We start from the raw sequence: 13,975 nt of genomic DNA, 5'->3' as shown, positions 1-13,975 counted from the left end.
AGTTTATTTAAACAAAATCACATGTTCTAAAAATAGAAGCTTGAAAGAGAGTAGAAGGAAGCAATGTGAAATAATATGGTGTGTGGCCTGTCTTCCTGGTCTAAGTTATTTGTGCTTTTTTGTCTTCATATCCTTAGGAAATTTTAGGTTGAAACATTCATTGCTGTGCTGAGGAATTTGTGTGTCCGTCTGGTGCTCACATCAGATGGGCTTACTCAGCCAGGAAAAGAAGGGGTTTCAGGGTGTCTAGGCTTCTAGTCAGACTCCAGATAGTGGGCCATCTGACCAAATCTCTGCTTTAATTGTGAGTCTTCTTTCTACTTTTCAATGTTTGTCATTCCAAAGGGTTCAGATGTTTCATATGTGATGCCCAGGTGAACTTAACTTTACACTGGAACTAGCAAGCTGCCAGGGACACAAGAGGAAGCAGAGAATGTCAGGGTAGACCGCTGACTCATATGCCAGGTCCTTTGAAGAGCAGAAATATCAGTTGCCAAGTAGGATAGTAACTGGGACTTTCTCCAGACCAAAAACTGTTGGAGTCCAGAGCTTGTCCTTGGCACATTGCAGGAGAGTCCTCATCCCTGTGTAGTTCTGGGCAAGAGCTCTCAGGCAGAGCCAAACTGTCTGGAAGGTGCCTCTGGACTTCCCTGAGTTTTCTGAAGCATCTGGCAGGCCAGGGCTGCCCCATGACAGGTTGGTGCTCCTGTGATAGTCGTCAACCTTGGATTGTAGAACAGGGCAGTGGCAGGTGGCTGAAGTGCTGCAATCTTATTCCTTCCCTGGAGTTAGTGGAAAAGTAGGAGATCATATCAGAGTAGGGGGCCTTTATCTTTTCCATCTTTCTCTACTTCATTTCTTCTTCCTTTTTTCCTTCCTTGCTCTGCCTTGTTCTTTTAGGAACCATTATGACCAAGAGTGAGAGTAGAGGAATAGAGCAGTTTGTTCTGATTGCTTCTAGAAGTTCAGGAAGCTGTGGCTGTAAATGTGCCAGAATTCATCAGAGCAGAAGTCTGTCTTTTCATACTTGACCTTGGTGCCAGCAGAAATTTGCTTTTCAGTGCCTGGGCTGGTCCTGCTGGAATTTTTTCTGTGGGATTTCTAATATTCAGGAAATGTACAGAATTGTTTGCATTTTTTTCTATGTTGAATTATTGGGTTTTTTTTTATTAAATTCCCTTCTTAATTCCAGATCCTTCCTTTAACTTGACATGAAAAGACATAAACTTGCATTGCTATGATTCATACCAGTTCAGGGATCACCCCCAAATGTGAGCTATAAAGAAAATGGTCTTGTTGGTAGGAGGGAGAGTCTGAAGCCATAACATAGAAATTCGATGCTACCAGGCTTCCGATGGTTTTTGAGGAAAATAGAATCTCTCTCTCTAAGTATTTGGCAGAGGGAACACTTCCTCTATTCACTGAGCACTGGTGGGTGGGGTGGGTGAGTGAGGCCCAACCCTTGGTATCAGGTGTTTGGGAAGCTAAAGAGGGGCTGTGGGCAGGAGCAGGCTTCATGGCAGGAACTGGTAAGTTCTGAGACAATGAGGGAGTAACAGAAGACAGCCCAACAGATGGATTGGCCAAGCCCCTTGAATGCTGCATTTGCCCTATAGCTAGGGGAAGGGGCTACAGTGGGAGGGATTCAGAGCCTCCCTCATCCAGTAGAAAATCAGCCACATATGCTGGTTTTGACGATGCTGATCTGAGACTATGGGAGGTGGCTGTGACTTCTTAGTGTTTCCATATCCTGATTCTTAACAGTATACTGCAATGTTTGATCTTGTTTTTCAGAAATTGCTCAAGTTATTGCTTCATATACCGCCACTGGTCCTGAGCAACTTACCTTGGCCCCTGGTCAGCTAATTTTGATTCGAAAAAAGAACCCAGGTGGATGGTGGGAAGGAGAACTGCAAGTTAGTTTGTTTGTTTGTTTGTTTGTTTTTCTATTTATTTAAAATTCTAGTTTGTTTGAATATACAAGATGGGGGCAGTATTTTATTGCAAAGTACGAAGAACCCATCACTGCCTAAATCTTGCATTTGAATAATGAGAAATACCACTTTATCTGAATCTGGTTCCTAAGCTTCAGCCAGCCAGTAGCAATGTCTGAATTCTAAAAACTAGGATTTCATTTTAAAATTTATCCTTTCAGGCCCTGTGCGCCTACCTATAATCCCAACAACTTGGGAGGCTGAGGCAAGAGGATTTCAAATTCAAAGCCTGCTTCAGCAACTTGGCAAGACCCTGTTTCAGAACAAAACAAAAAAAGTTGGGGATGTGGCTCAATGGTTAAGCACCCCACGTTCAATCCCTGGTACCAAAAATAAATAAATAAATAAAATTCATCCATTCAGTTTCCAAGTTCAAATCACTCGAGATTCACTGTTGGTACAGTGAGAATTCATAGGATGACAGATGCCTAGGTAGAGCCGTCCTTGAGGTCCTGGCATCCTAAAGTGGAGCATCTCATCAGTCGTGTCAGGAAGCACGTTGCAGTAGCAGGTTCCTTTTTATATAAAGCCACATCTGTTGTTTGTGGTGGCGTTGTTGTTATTTTTATAGCTTGTTATTCATGTTGCCATTCCAGAAACCTCCTTTAAGTCTTTCAAGAGGAAATAATAGTTTTAAAAGGGTTACTGTCACATCAGCATTGTAAAGATTAATAGAATCGTCATTAGATGCCAAACCTAAGGGGAAGTTTTTAGTAAGGATAGAAATTGCTTATGGTCTTTGAGTGACTCCCACAAAGAGATCACATATAATTTGCACAGTAATTATACCATTGAGAACTAAGTTACCACTCTAATCAAGTGATTAAAGTGATCTTCACCAGTGAGGACAAATGGACGTAATATTCATCCAAACATGCTACCTGAAAAAGACAGTGGCTAGAAGTGCATCAACTGAGTCTAATCATGCAGAAGCATTAAATAAACTCAGAATAAGGAATGTCCAGTTAAGGGGGCAGGTAGAGGCTGTATTCTTCAATGACAAAACTCATAGAAAGGAGATAAAAGAGACATGACTGCTGATGGCAATATCTGACTTGATCCCACTTGAGACAAAAACATGCTCTTAAGGATGTTACTGCGATAATGGACAAAACTGGGATGTGGACACCAGGTTAGATAAAAAATTTTCTTTTTGGTACTGGGGATGAAACCCAGGACACTGTACCACTGAGATACATCCCGACCCTTTTTAAGACAGGGTCTCACTAAGTTGCTTAGGTTGGCCTTAAACTTCTGATCATACTGTCTCAACTGCCTGAGTAACTATGGTTGTAGGTAGGCATCATTGAGCCTGGCTTAGATAAAATTATTGTACCAATTTACTAAAATTGAAAACCATACTATGGTCCTATGAGAGACTATTCCTATTTTTAGTAAATACCCATCGAATTATTTATGGGTAACCAGCCATAATGTAAGCAAATTGTAATCAGGTAATTCTGAAAAAGAAATTACGGTGAAGAGGATATGGGGGGAGGGAGAGAGAAAGTGCAAATAATAAAATAGATGGGATAAAATGTTAATAACAGGTGAATCTAAGTAAAGGGTATTATATACTTTTCTTGTTCTTGCTGCTTTTCTGTTTGAAATTATTTCTTTTTTTCCAGTTTTTAAATTAATTTTTTTATTTATATATGACAGCAGGATGCATTACAATTCTTATTACATATATAGAGCACAATTTTTCATATGTTGTATACATAGTATATTCATACCAATTTGTGTCTTCATACATGTACTTTGGATAATAATGTCTATCACATTCCACCATCATTTCTAACCCCCTGCCCCCTCCCTTCCCTTCCCACCCCTCTGCCCTATCTAAAGTTTGCCTATTCCTCCCATGCTTCCCCTCCCTACCCACTATGAATCAGCCTCCTTTTATATCAGAGAAAACATTCGGCATTTGGTTTTTTAGGATTGGCTAACTTAACTTAACATTATCTTCTCTACCTGCAAGTGCCATGATTTTATTCTCTTTTATTGCTGAGTAATATTCCATTGTGTATATATGTCACTTTTTTTTTATTCATTCATCTTTTGAAGGGCATCTAGGTGGGTTCCACAATTTAGCTATTGTGAATTGTGCTTTTATAAACATTGATGTGGCTGTGTCCCTGTAATATGCTATTTTTAAGTCCTTTGGGTATAGACTGAGGATAGAGCACTAATAGTGAGATAGAGCACTAATCTCTAGGGTATATAAAGAATTCAAAAAGATAAACCCAATCAATAAATGGCCCAAGGACCTGAACAGACCCTTCTCAGAAGATAATATGCATACAATTAGTCAACAAATATATGAAAAGATGTTCATCATCTCTAGCAGTTAGAGAAATGCAAATCAAAACTACTCTAATATTTCATCTCACTCCAGTCAGAATGGCAGCTATTATGAAGACAAACAATAGTAAGTGTTGGTGAGGATGTAGGGGAAAACGCACACTCATATACTGCTGGTGGAACTGCAAATTGGTGCATCCAATATGGAAAACAGTATGGAGATATCTTGGAAAATTGGGAATGGAACCACCATTTGACCCAACTATCCCTCTCCTTGGTCTATACACAAAGGACTTGAAATTATTTCTAAATAAAAAGTTGCTTTAAAAATTTACTTCTATAGCAAAATTACATGGCTGTAGCCATGGGCTTCACATCCACAGATTCAACCAACCATGGACTGAAATTGAGAAAAATTTGGGTCTGTATTGAAAATGAGTAGACTTTTTTTTTTCTTGTCATTCTCTAAACCCTGTCGTGTAACAACTATTTGCATAGCATTTACATTGTATTTGGTGTTATAAGTAATCTGCAGATGGTTTAAAATATATAGGAAGTTGTGCACAGGTTATATGTAAATATATGTCATTGTATATAAGAAACTTGATAAAAAAAATTTAAAAAAAAGAAAAAGAAAGAAACTTGAGTATCCTTGGATTTTGGAATTTGGAGAGGTCTTGGAACCACTCTCCTCCTCCCAGATACTTATGGAGAGCTGTACTTGACAGATAAGTCTGCTGACTGTTGAACAGGAAGTGTTTGCCTCCTACATGCAACCTCCCCCACTACGAAAATGAAGACCAACCTTGGCAACCCAAGGCCCATCTTGCTTCATAGCATAGTGTGAAGGACAGTGTCCTCCCTGGCTTACCCACATGGGCAGCCCTTAGGGACCTGCCAAAGGGAAAGTTTCCCAATTAGCCTTCTGGCCTTTGTGCAGAAGAGATATGTGTGGTAAGGTACACCGAGATCTTCCTTTATGGAGTCAATCTTGAGGCCTGCTGCATGACACTGGGGCCTCAGTACTTGCCGAGCATGTGAACAAGTAGTTTCTAGAATCCCTTTTATGAGAACCCTACTGTCCTAAGGAAGGAACTTGTGGTGATCCTCAGGTGTCCACTGGTATGCTGTGGGCTGGTTGTCACATCTGTGCCTTTCATCTGGCCCTGAGCAGGACTCTGCAGATAGCCAAGATGGGGGAGGGAAAGAGAAAGTTTGCTTACAGGGTGCTGGCTGTGGAGGGCACCTCAACAGGTACTGAAGAGCAGGGATTAGAGCAGCCCAAATGGGAGGCACGTGGCTCAGGAAGGAAGGAGGACTTGAAGAAAGTCCTCTGCTCACTGTTCTGTCCAGACCAACCCTGGCTGAGTAGGGGAAGATCCATACTGTGGTGAGCTGGACATACTGTTCCCTCTGGACTAAAGACTGTCCATTAGAAGAGAAGGCATGGTAGCGGGGAGTGTGCCTACTGGTGAAAGTCCCCTGGGAGCTTGCTGGTGAGCAGCCATAAAAACCCTGTCAAGAAGCGCTTGCTAGATACAGCTTCTTGGCTGAGGGATCTGTCCTTTGGAGTCCTGGAAATCCACTCTGCTTTGTAATGTGCCTGTTTTTGCACTGGGCAGGGAAAGGAGAGGGCTTGCTCATGCCAGGGAGACCATTACCACTGGCCTTGCCATCTACATGTTCCTTTCCTTTTCTGAAGACTCAGTGGCTCCCATTGCCTTTCCCCTTCAGCCTGCCTGTGGAGGCTTCCTGTTGTGCCCCTTCTTCCCTGTGCCACCTTACACTCTTTAGCAACCATTCCAGACTTATTGGACAATTTGTTTAAAACCACCAACATCGGGCTCTTGTACTTAGCTGCCTTGGCTCCTAACATCCCTCCCTACGGGGTTGACCCCCTCTGATTTCTCAAGAGTTAGCCAAAGCCCACTTCCTCTAGAGGCTTTCTGGGCCATCTCAGCCAGAAGCACTGCGTCCTTTCCCCTGAATTTGGGAATGGTCCCCTGCCAGCTTCACCCTGGTGTTCCACAGATGACGTTGGTATGTTTCTTAGCTTTCCCGTAGTTATTTCCATGTGTAGGCAACCAGCTCTTTATAAAGGCAGCACATTTTTAGTGCTTATCTCCTAACACCTTGCTCAAAGAGAGTTTTGGTGGTTCTTGGAACCCTCTGAAAAATGGATTCCCATGCCCAGGATAGCTTCTGGTACTTTACAGAGTCCCTCTTGGCCTGGATTGACAAATGAGGATATTATCAACAGACTCTGTTTTCTGCTTTTGTAGAATTGCAGAGGTGGGGACAAAGAGAATTCATTGCAGTTGTAGATAGATAAACATGTGCAATTGTGTAAACTTTTTTTTGAAATGTTGGGCAGATTTACCATGAGAGTAAATGCTTTAGTCTTTGAGCCAGGGGCATGGAGACTGTCAGACACAAGGAGGGTGAAACCAAATGTACATCCTGAAAATAACTCAGAGGGCCAGGCACAGTGGTGCAGGCCTGTAATCCCAGCGGCGTGGGAGGCTGAGGCAGGAGAATTTCAAGTTTAAAGCCAGCCTCAGCAACAGCAAGGCCCTAAGCAATCAGCAAGACTCTGTCTCAAAATAAAATATTAAAAAAGGGTAGAAGGTGTAGCTCAGTGGTTAAGCACCCCTGGGTTCAATCCCCAGTACCAAAAAAAAAAAGTAACCCAGAGATATCCTTGGCAAGTTGGCGGATGGGAGGGCAGAAGTAGGGTGATAGAAGTTTTTCTCTTAGTTTTATTTCCTTATTTTGGGAATAGGTATTATATTCATGTGGTTTAAATTTCAGAAGTTACTAAAAGGGATTCAGATCTCTCCCTTTAAACCCCCCTGTCCTCAAAGGCAACTGCTTTCATCAGGGCCTATTTTCTAGAAATAGTTTGTGTGTGTGTCTGCCTGTCTATGTGAAACTGTATTGCAATTGCAAGCTTTGTCTCACCAATTATAAGCTCTTCATGTCATACGTGAACTATTTCTGACAATTATCTCAAATGTAAGCACTCAGTAGATGGAATTTGTATTGAATCAGATTGAGCAATGGAGAAAAGAGTGACAGTGAAAATGTGGCTGTAGCTGTGACTTGGGCCTGATAGTGTTTTGAAAACAGTGTGAAGTTGAGACTTCTTGTGATCTGTGGGTCCTGCATCTACATCTTTTTGCATCTTAGGGTGTATTATTACAAAGAGTGCAGGCATGTAACTCTTGGCTTACCACTTACCAACCCCTAGCCTTTGAACTGTCATATACCTTTTCCAAGCTCACTTTCTTCCTTGAACTTGAGAATGATAATAGCATTGTCCCTTTGGAACTATGTGAATAAATGAATATAAGATGCTTGGCAGAGCTCATAAAAAGCACTTAGTGTGTTTTGATGGCCATCATCGTTATTATTCCTAAAACCCAAATGTAATGTTGGAATTAACTATAATCTCCACATTATCTGAAATTAGTAGCTAAGTACTAACTAGTTTTCTGTCTTAGACACACCACAGAATATTCTGAATTTTAAATCCACAGGATTCAGTCCTTTTAAAGCCATTTCAGGCTTTGCTGACCAATGGCTTGAATTTTCACAACAGCATCTTATTTTTATGTCACGGTAATCCATAGATTCTACTGTTTATGCCGTTTGTATTTCAGTTCTGTATAAACTTTGCGTAAGTGTTCTGCTACAAAGCAAATTGTATCATAACAGAAGATGAACATTTATAAGTTTTTGATCCAATTATTTTCTTACCAGGCACGTGGGAAGAAACGCCAGATAGGCTGGTTCCCAGCTAATTATGTCAAACTTCTAAGCCCCGGGACAAGCAAAATCACTCCGACAGAGCTGCCCAAGTCAGCGGCATTGCCGGCCGGTAAGGAGTTCTCAGTCTCATTGAAAAATGACCTGCATACGTATCACTTCAGTTCTCCCACGCAGCCTTCTCATTAAGTATTTTAAATTGTTTTTCACATGTGCATTAAGCACTTCTTGTACTTTTGGAACTGACCCCCAGCTAATGTGATACAGAATGCTTTTCAAAAGGACTAATATCTAAGTAGCTTGACTGTGCTGGGCACAACAGAGCCCTTGTTGGAACTCTTCTCCTGAAGGAGTCATGAATGCTGTGGCATTAAAGCCAGATTTTTCTCTTGATTTCCTTCCAGCTATTTAAATTGAGATTTGGACTAGTGGATGAGGCCGCAGAGAGGGGCTCCTAAAAATAAATGGCTGGGGTCTAGATAGGTCAGGAGATGGAGCTGGAGGCCACGAGGATCTGTTGGTTGCAGTGTGTTCACAGAAGACTGAAATAACTCCCTGTGACATTTACTATGAACAGAGGGGCCTTGCTGAATGGGCAGGATGTTGTGCAGGCTTTCCTAGAGAACTAAAAAGGACAGCACTGCAGTTGACCCGGTTGACTATTTTCTGATCTAAAGGACTAAATTAGATGCTTCAGTAACATTTGAGAGAGGTGAAGGTAGGGAGCAAATTGCTGCTTTAGGTCCTTTAGACACCAGTTCTTAGGTGGCATTTGTGGGAAACATGAGATTTTTGTTCCATTACCTTGTGGTTAAATGTCTACATGGTGTCTTTAGTGAAATAAGATTAAAATTTGGCAGCCTTTGCAAGAAATTGAAGGATTGGTAAACTTCCTGAGTCCTGACCCCAGGTGGGCCTCTTTCCTCAAACAGAGACCTGTGTAGGCAGAGGGCATAATACCAGCTGTATCCACTTTCCCCTGGGGAGATCTGGTGCCCCCGATTGTCAGTGTGTAGCCCGCTTCATCAGGTAGATTGGAACCCACTGAATTTATCTGTTGAGGTGATTAATTTAGCTAACTGGAGGGTTGAAAACCCTGAACCTATACAAAGATGGCTATGAAAGATTAATTGGAGACTGTGACCCAATGGTGCAGACTTCTCCAAAGTGTCAAGATGGCAGAGAATGAAAATAATTTAATTTCCTGTAGATTTGAGAGAAAAGGAGAAAAATTGTTGACATGTGAAAATTTCTTTGAGACACAAAGATAAAGCAGAAAAATTTTTTAAAACACCCAATTTTACTTTACACTAAGATTTGGAAGTTTTTGAAGGTCAGATAATAATTGCCTTTCACCTTTTAAAAAAAAAAAAAAAAGGAAGGAGCTGGGGTGTGCCTTAGTGGAATAGCACTTATCTACTTGCATGAAGCCCTAGGTTCCATCTGCAGTAACACACACACAGGAAATGACAGAGAGAGAGAAGTAAAAGTGATAGTGGAGTCCCACAGTCCCCAGCTGTCCCATACAGCGAAAGCTGGCAAGTGTCCTCTAGTCAGCATTAGAAGGAGCTCCACCACGTCCAAAGCCAGAGACCCGGTTATCACTCTAAATTTTCTGCTGACAAGTAAACCCCAAAAAGAGGAAGATGTACAAACCAAGGGCATAGTGTGAAAATTTTGCTGTTGTCTTAGTTTTGATCCTTCATCTTCCTCTATTGCCTGCACCATGAAAAGCCCCTTGGGGCACTTCCACTTCACTGTATGCTCTTTTTTTTTTTTTTGGTACCGGGGATTGAACTCAAGGGCACTCAAACACTGAGCCACATCCCCAGCCCTGTTTTGTATTTTATTTAGAGACAGGGTCTCACTGAGTTGTTCAGCTCCTCGATTTTTGTTGAGGCTGGCTTTGAATTCACAATCCTCCTATCTCAGCCTCTTGAGCCACTGGTATTACAGGGGTGTGCTGCCACGCCCGGCTCACAGTACCTTATTTTGAAAGGGCAAAAATAATCTGTGAAAATGTCTGCTGGCCACAAGTGGCCCCTCACACATGTGCCAGCGAGGGTGTGCAGCTGCTCACCCAGCCCTGTCTTCTACAGTGTGCCAGGTGATCGGGATGTACGATTACACTGCGCAGAATGACGACGAGCTGGCCTTCAGCAAGGGCCAGATCATCAATGTCCTCAACAAGGAGGACCCTGACTGGTGGAAAGGGGAAGTCAATGGACAAGTGGGGCTCTTCCCATCCAACTATGTGAAGCTGACCACAGACATGGACCCAAGCCAACAATGTAAGTGCCCTGGTGGCTCTGTTCCTCTCCTCTCTGGTACCTTCCAGTGAAACATGCAGCATTGCTCTGATTCTGCTGAGCTTGGTTTGCAGAACTTAAAGCTAGACCACTGCTGCATTCACAACCGTCTCTTTGAAGACCTTCTGTAATGCAAAACTTTATCTCGTGGGGTTGTTTTGTTTTTGTTTTAAATTTTCATTCCTTCTGTAGCATGTCCCCTCCCTTCCCTCCCCCCTTTTTCCTATTTTTTTTAAATCATTTGGCACCATGCTGTTGACATGCCCAACTCATTTTCCTAGCTTGAATTTTGCTCATTGTTTTGTTTTGCTTATGTGTTGTTTTCCTCCTTTTTCTAGGAATCATATGTTGTCCATCCCCCCCTCAGGCTTGAAAGTCCTCAAAGAGACCCACTATCCCATATCACTGCCCAGAGGGATGATGGGAGATGCAGCCTTGATCATGTGACTTCCAGCATGATCACCTACTGCCTTCTGAGTAGAAGAACTCACTGCAGAGCAGTTTACCTCATTTTACCGTAGTTGCATGTGATCGCAATGTTTGAGTTATTACTTGCAGAGACAGAAGCAAAAATTACAAAAATACACAGGGTAGTGGGTCCTTTTGTGGCTTTCCTAGTTACTCAAATTGACTTCCCCCACCTTTGCACAGGTGCTTTCAATAGTTTTAAGATTATTTTTAAATATATATATTTTAGCCTTTTAATAAAAATCAATCAATCAATCATTTCTTTGCTATTTTGGTTTTGCAAAAAGACCCACTATCAAGGAATGCTGCATGTGCTATTAAAAATTGTTCCAAATGTCCATAAATCTGAGACTTGTATTTTTCATTTTGTCCAGTGTTACCAACTAAATTGTGTAGTTTGGGGTGTTTTTTCCCCCTACCGTAGCAGTACAGAGGAGTTCAGTGTATGTTTTGAAGATGTGTAGAGTAAGCCCAATTAAACAGAAGGTGTTTTGTGCTCGTGTGTATCAGATGTACTCGTTGTGCATGTAATCCATCCTGTACATAAGAAATGAGTTCTCCCCATGGCAAACGCTCTTGTATGATATCTAACCATTAATTTTATTTTGCACAGTGACCTTGTAGCCACATGAGAAAGCGCCTATGTTTTTGTTTGGTCTCAGATTTATCTGGTTGAGTTGGTGTCTTGTTTGGGGTTTTTAATTTTGTGTGTTTTCATACCATAAATCAGTAGATGACACCGCTGAGGTTGTTATGATCCACAGTGTCTGTAGTCTCTCTAGTCTCTGTTACATGAAGTTTTTATTCCAATTACTTTTGTTGGAATGACACATTTTGAACAAGTAATTTTCTTGACAAGAAAGAATGTGTAGAAGTCTCCCTGCAATTAATTTCCAATGTTTACATTTTTTAACTAGACTGTGGAATTTCTACAGATTAATATGAAATGGAGCTCATGGTCATTCATGTGTTAGCCGTGCTGTAGCTGAAGCCATGTTTGTCTCTTAAACACTCATTGAAAGCCCTCAATAAAACGCCAGTTGCTGACAGCACAGAGGTGGGGTGGGGGGCTCAAGCACAACCCAGCTGTCCTGTTAATGACTCTGTAACACGTTGTCCCTTCTGTGTTCACGTCTCGGGAGGCTCTGTGCTGGTGGTTGTGTGGAGTCCTCCACTTGCACGGTGCAGAGGACGAGGACAGCTCCTCCTCGTCCACCTGCGCTGCAGTATTTTCATGATATGAATGTAAAATATATAAATATATAAACCTGCGGCTTTAACAACTGTAATACAACCTTTTGAATTAGTTACGTGTATAGATAATTAAATTCTTCATACAAAAGTTAGACGGAAATGTCTCTGTGTTCTTGCTGTTGGAAGCTGGCAATGGTGAGGGACACTACACAGAACAGATGTCAGCAGTTGGCCTGCTGCCCACGGGGCGACTGTGGCATGTGCCTTCTGAACACAGACATGATCCACTTCTCGAGGGGTCCTGGTTGACTGGCCCTCACTCTCCCCGTGGTACTCCCCATCGATATGTAAACGATCGCTCCTTATAACGCTGGTTTAGTGTTCAGCTGTCATTGGTAAATGTCATCGACACATTGGCAGGTATGTGATTCGGTTCAGGATACAAAACATTTGTCCAAAAGAAGTATCACAATAAGAGACTGGTGAACACTCCAAATCTATGTGGCTAAAAACAGAGACCCGCACGTTTTCCATATCGTCGTTTGGGATTTGCTTCTGCCTGGTACTCTCTAGTCTTGTCACCTTTGCAGAAATAAGTGAGCTTACACATTGATGGCTCTGTTGGCCACGGTGACCATGTGCTTAATTCCATTGTCATGAGCCTCACTTATTGACCCTCCCTTGCCCTTCAGTGAAAAGTGATGTCTTTTGTCATTTCAGCAAACATTTGGGAGGAGACATCTTCCATGTATTAGGTTGACAGGTTCTGGGGAGAGTGTGGCATTTGCTAGGGCAGGGTCCCTGTCCTCGTGGAGTCATGGGAGTATCAAACAGCAAATTAAACCTGCGGAGTTCATTCACATATACAGGGGACATGTGCAGTAGGTGATAAGTATTGTGCCTGGAGAAGTGTGGATGCCAGGTGCCACCGAGTGGGCCATCCAGAGCAGGTGGGCCCTGGGGAAAGGAACCAGAACCTTTCCAGGAGGAAGTGACATGAAGCTGAGACCTGAAGGGTAAGATGAGCCAGTTGGAGTAGGAAGAGAAGTGACTGCGATGGAGTGAGAGGTCAGGACATGCAAAGGCCCAGAGCCAGTAGAGAGGATCTCCTCCTGGCCCAGCCCACCCTCTGTGGAACACAGTCAAGTCGGTAGGCCCATCTCTTTCTGGGTCCTTCACCTTTGTAAGCCAGGGTTCCTTCTTGAGCCTTGAGTTGCTGGAGTGTAGTTCAAGGTGGGTAAGACTCAGTGGTACTCCATGTTTCTCCTCCTCTCTGACCCTCTCTAGTCTGTCCTCCAGGCTTCATTCTGGGTTGGTGAAGCTGGCACAGGTTGTGCCTCACAACTTATTCAGTTGGTGCTGGTTGTAGACTCTCTTTCTGACCCTGCAGTTCTCAACTAGAGGTACTGCAGGCATCTAATGACTAGAGACTAGGGATGCTGCTCAACACCCTGCAGTGCGCAGGACAGTTCCCATAATAAAGAATGACCTGGCCCCAGATGCACCAGTGCTGAGGTTGAGAATCTTGGTCTTATCTCACTAGCCACTGTGTGAATTTTACTTGGGCTAAAATGGTAGGCCCATTGGTGAATCCTGGGGTTGGTTTGGTAACTATAGATGAGTAAAAATCATCGTTTAAAAAAGCTTATCTCATAGAATGTATGCCAGGACCTTGGTTATATATTTCAGAATTTTTTGAGGGGGCTGGGGATGTGGCTCAAGTGGTAGCGCGCTCACCTGCCATGCGTGCGACCCAGGTTCGATCCTCAGCACCACATACAAACAAAGATGTTGTGTTCGCCGAAAACTAAAAAATAAATATTAAAATTCTCTCTTTCTAAAAAAAAAAAAAGAATTTTTTGATTGTTCCCCGTATTATCTGCATTTGGTACTAGATTAAACTAAGATCGAATAACTTTATTTTAATTAAATTCTCCT

General features: G+C 42.4%; 1 protein-coding gene across 1 annotated transcript in view; it reads left to right on the top strand.

The window, feature by feature from the left end:
• Itsn1 (intersectin 1) overlaps positions 1–13,975 on the top strand; it is a 206,751-nt gene that overhangs the window by 152,360 nt on the left and 40,416 nt on the right. The window contains exons 27-29 of the mRNA XM_076868630.2: positions 1,795–1,916; positions 8,061–8,178; positions 10,166–10,357. Of these exons, the coding sequence (XP_076724745.1) occupies positions 1,795–1,916; positions 8,061–8,178; positions 10,166–10,357 (432 nt within the window). The remainder of the gene's footprint in view (positions 1–1,794; positions 1,917–8,060; positions 8,179–10,165; positions 10,358–13,975) is intronic.

This window comes from Callospermophilus lateralis, chromosome 10 (assembly GCF_048772815.1).
Source record: "Callospermophilus lateralis isolate mCalLat2 chromosome 10, mCalLat2.hap1, whole genome shotgun sequence".
Taxonomy (NCBI): domain Eukaryota; kingdom Metazoa; phylum Chordata; class Mammalia; order Rodentia; family Sciuridae; genus Callospermophilus; species Callospermophilus lateralis.
Note: the sequence above shows the minus strand (reverse complement) of the source record. Positions and strands in the feature narration are given on the sequence as shown.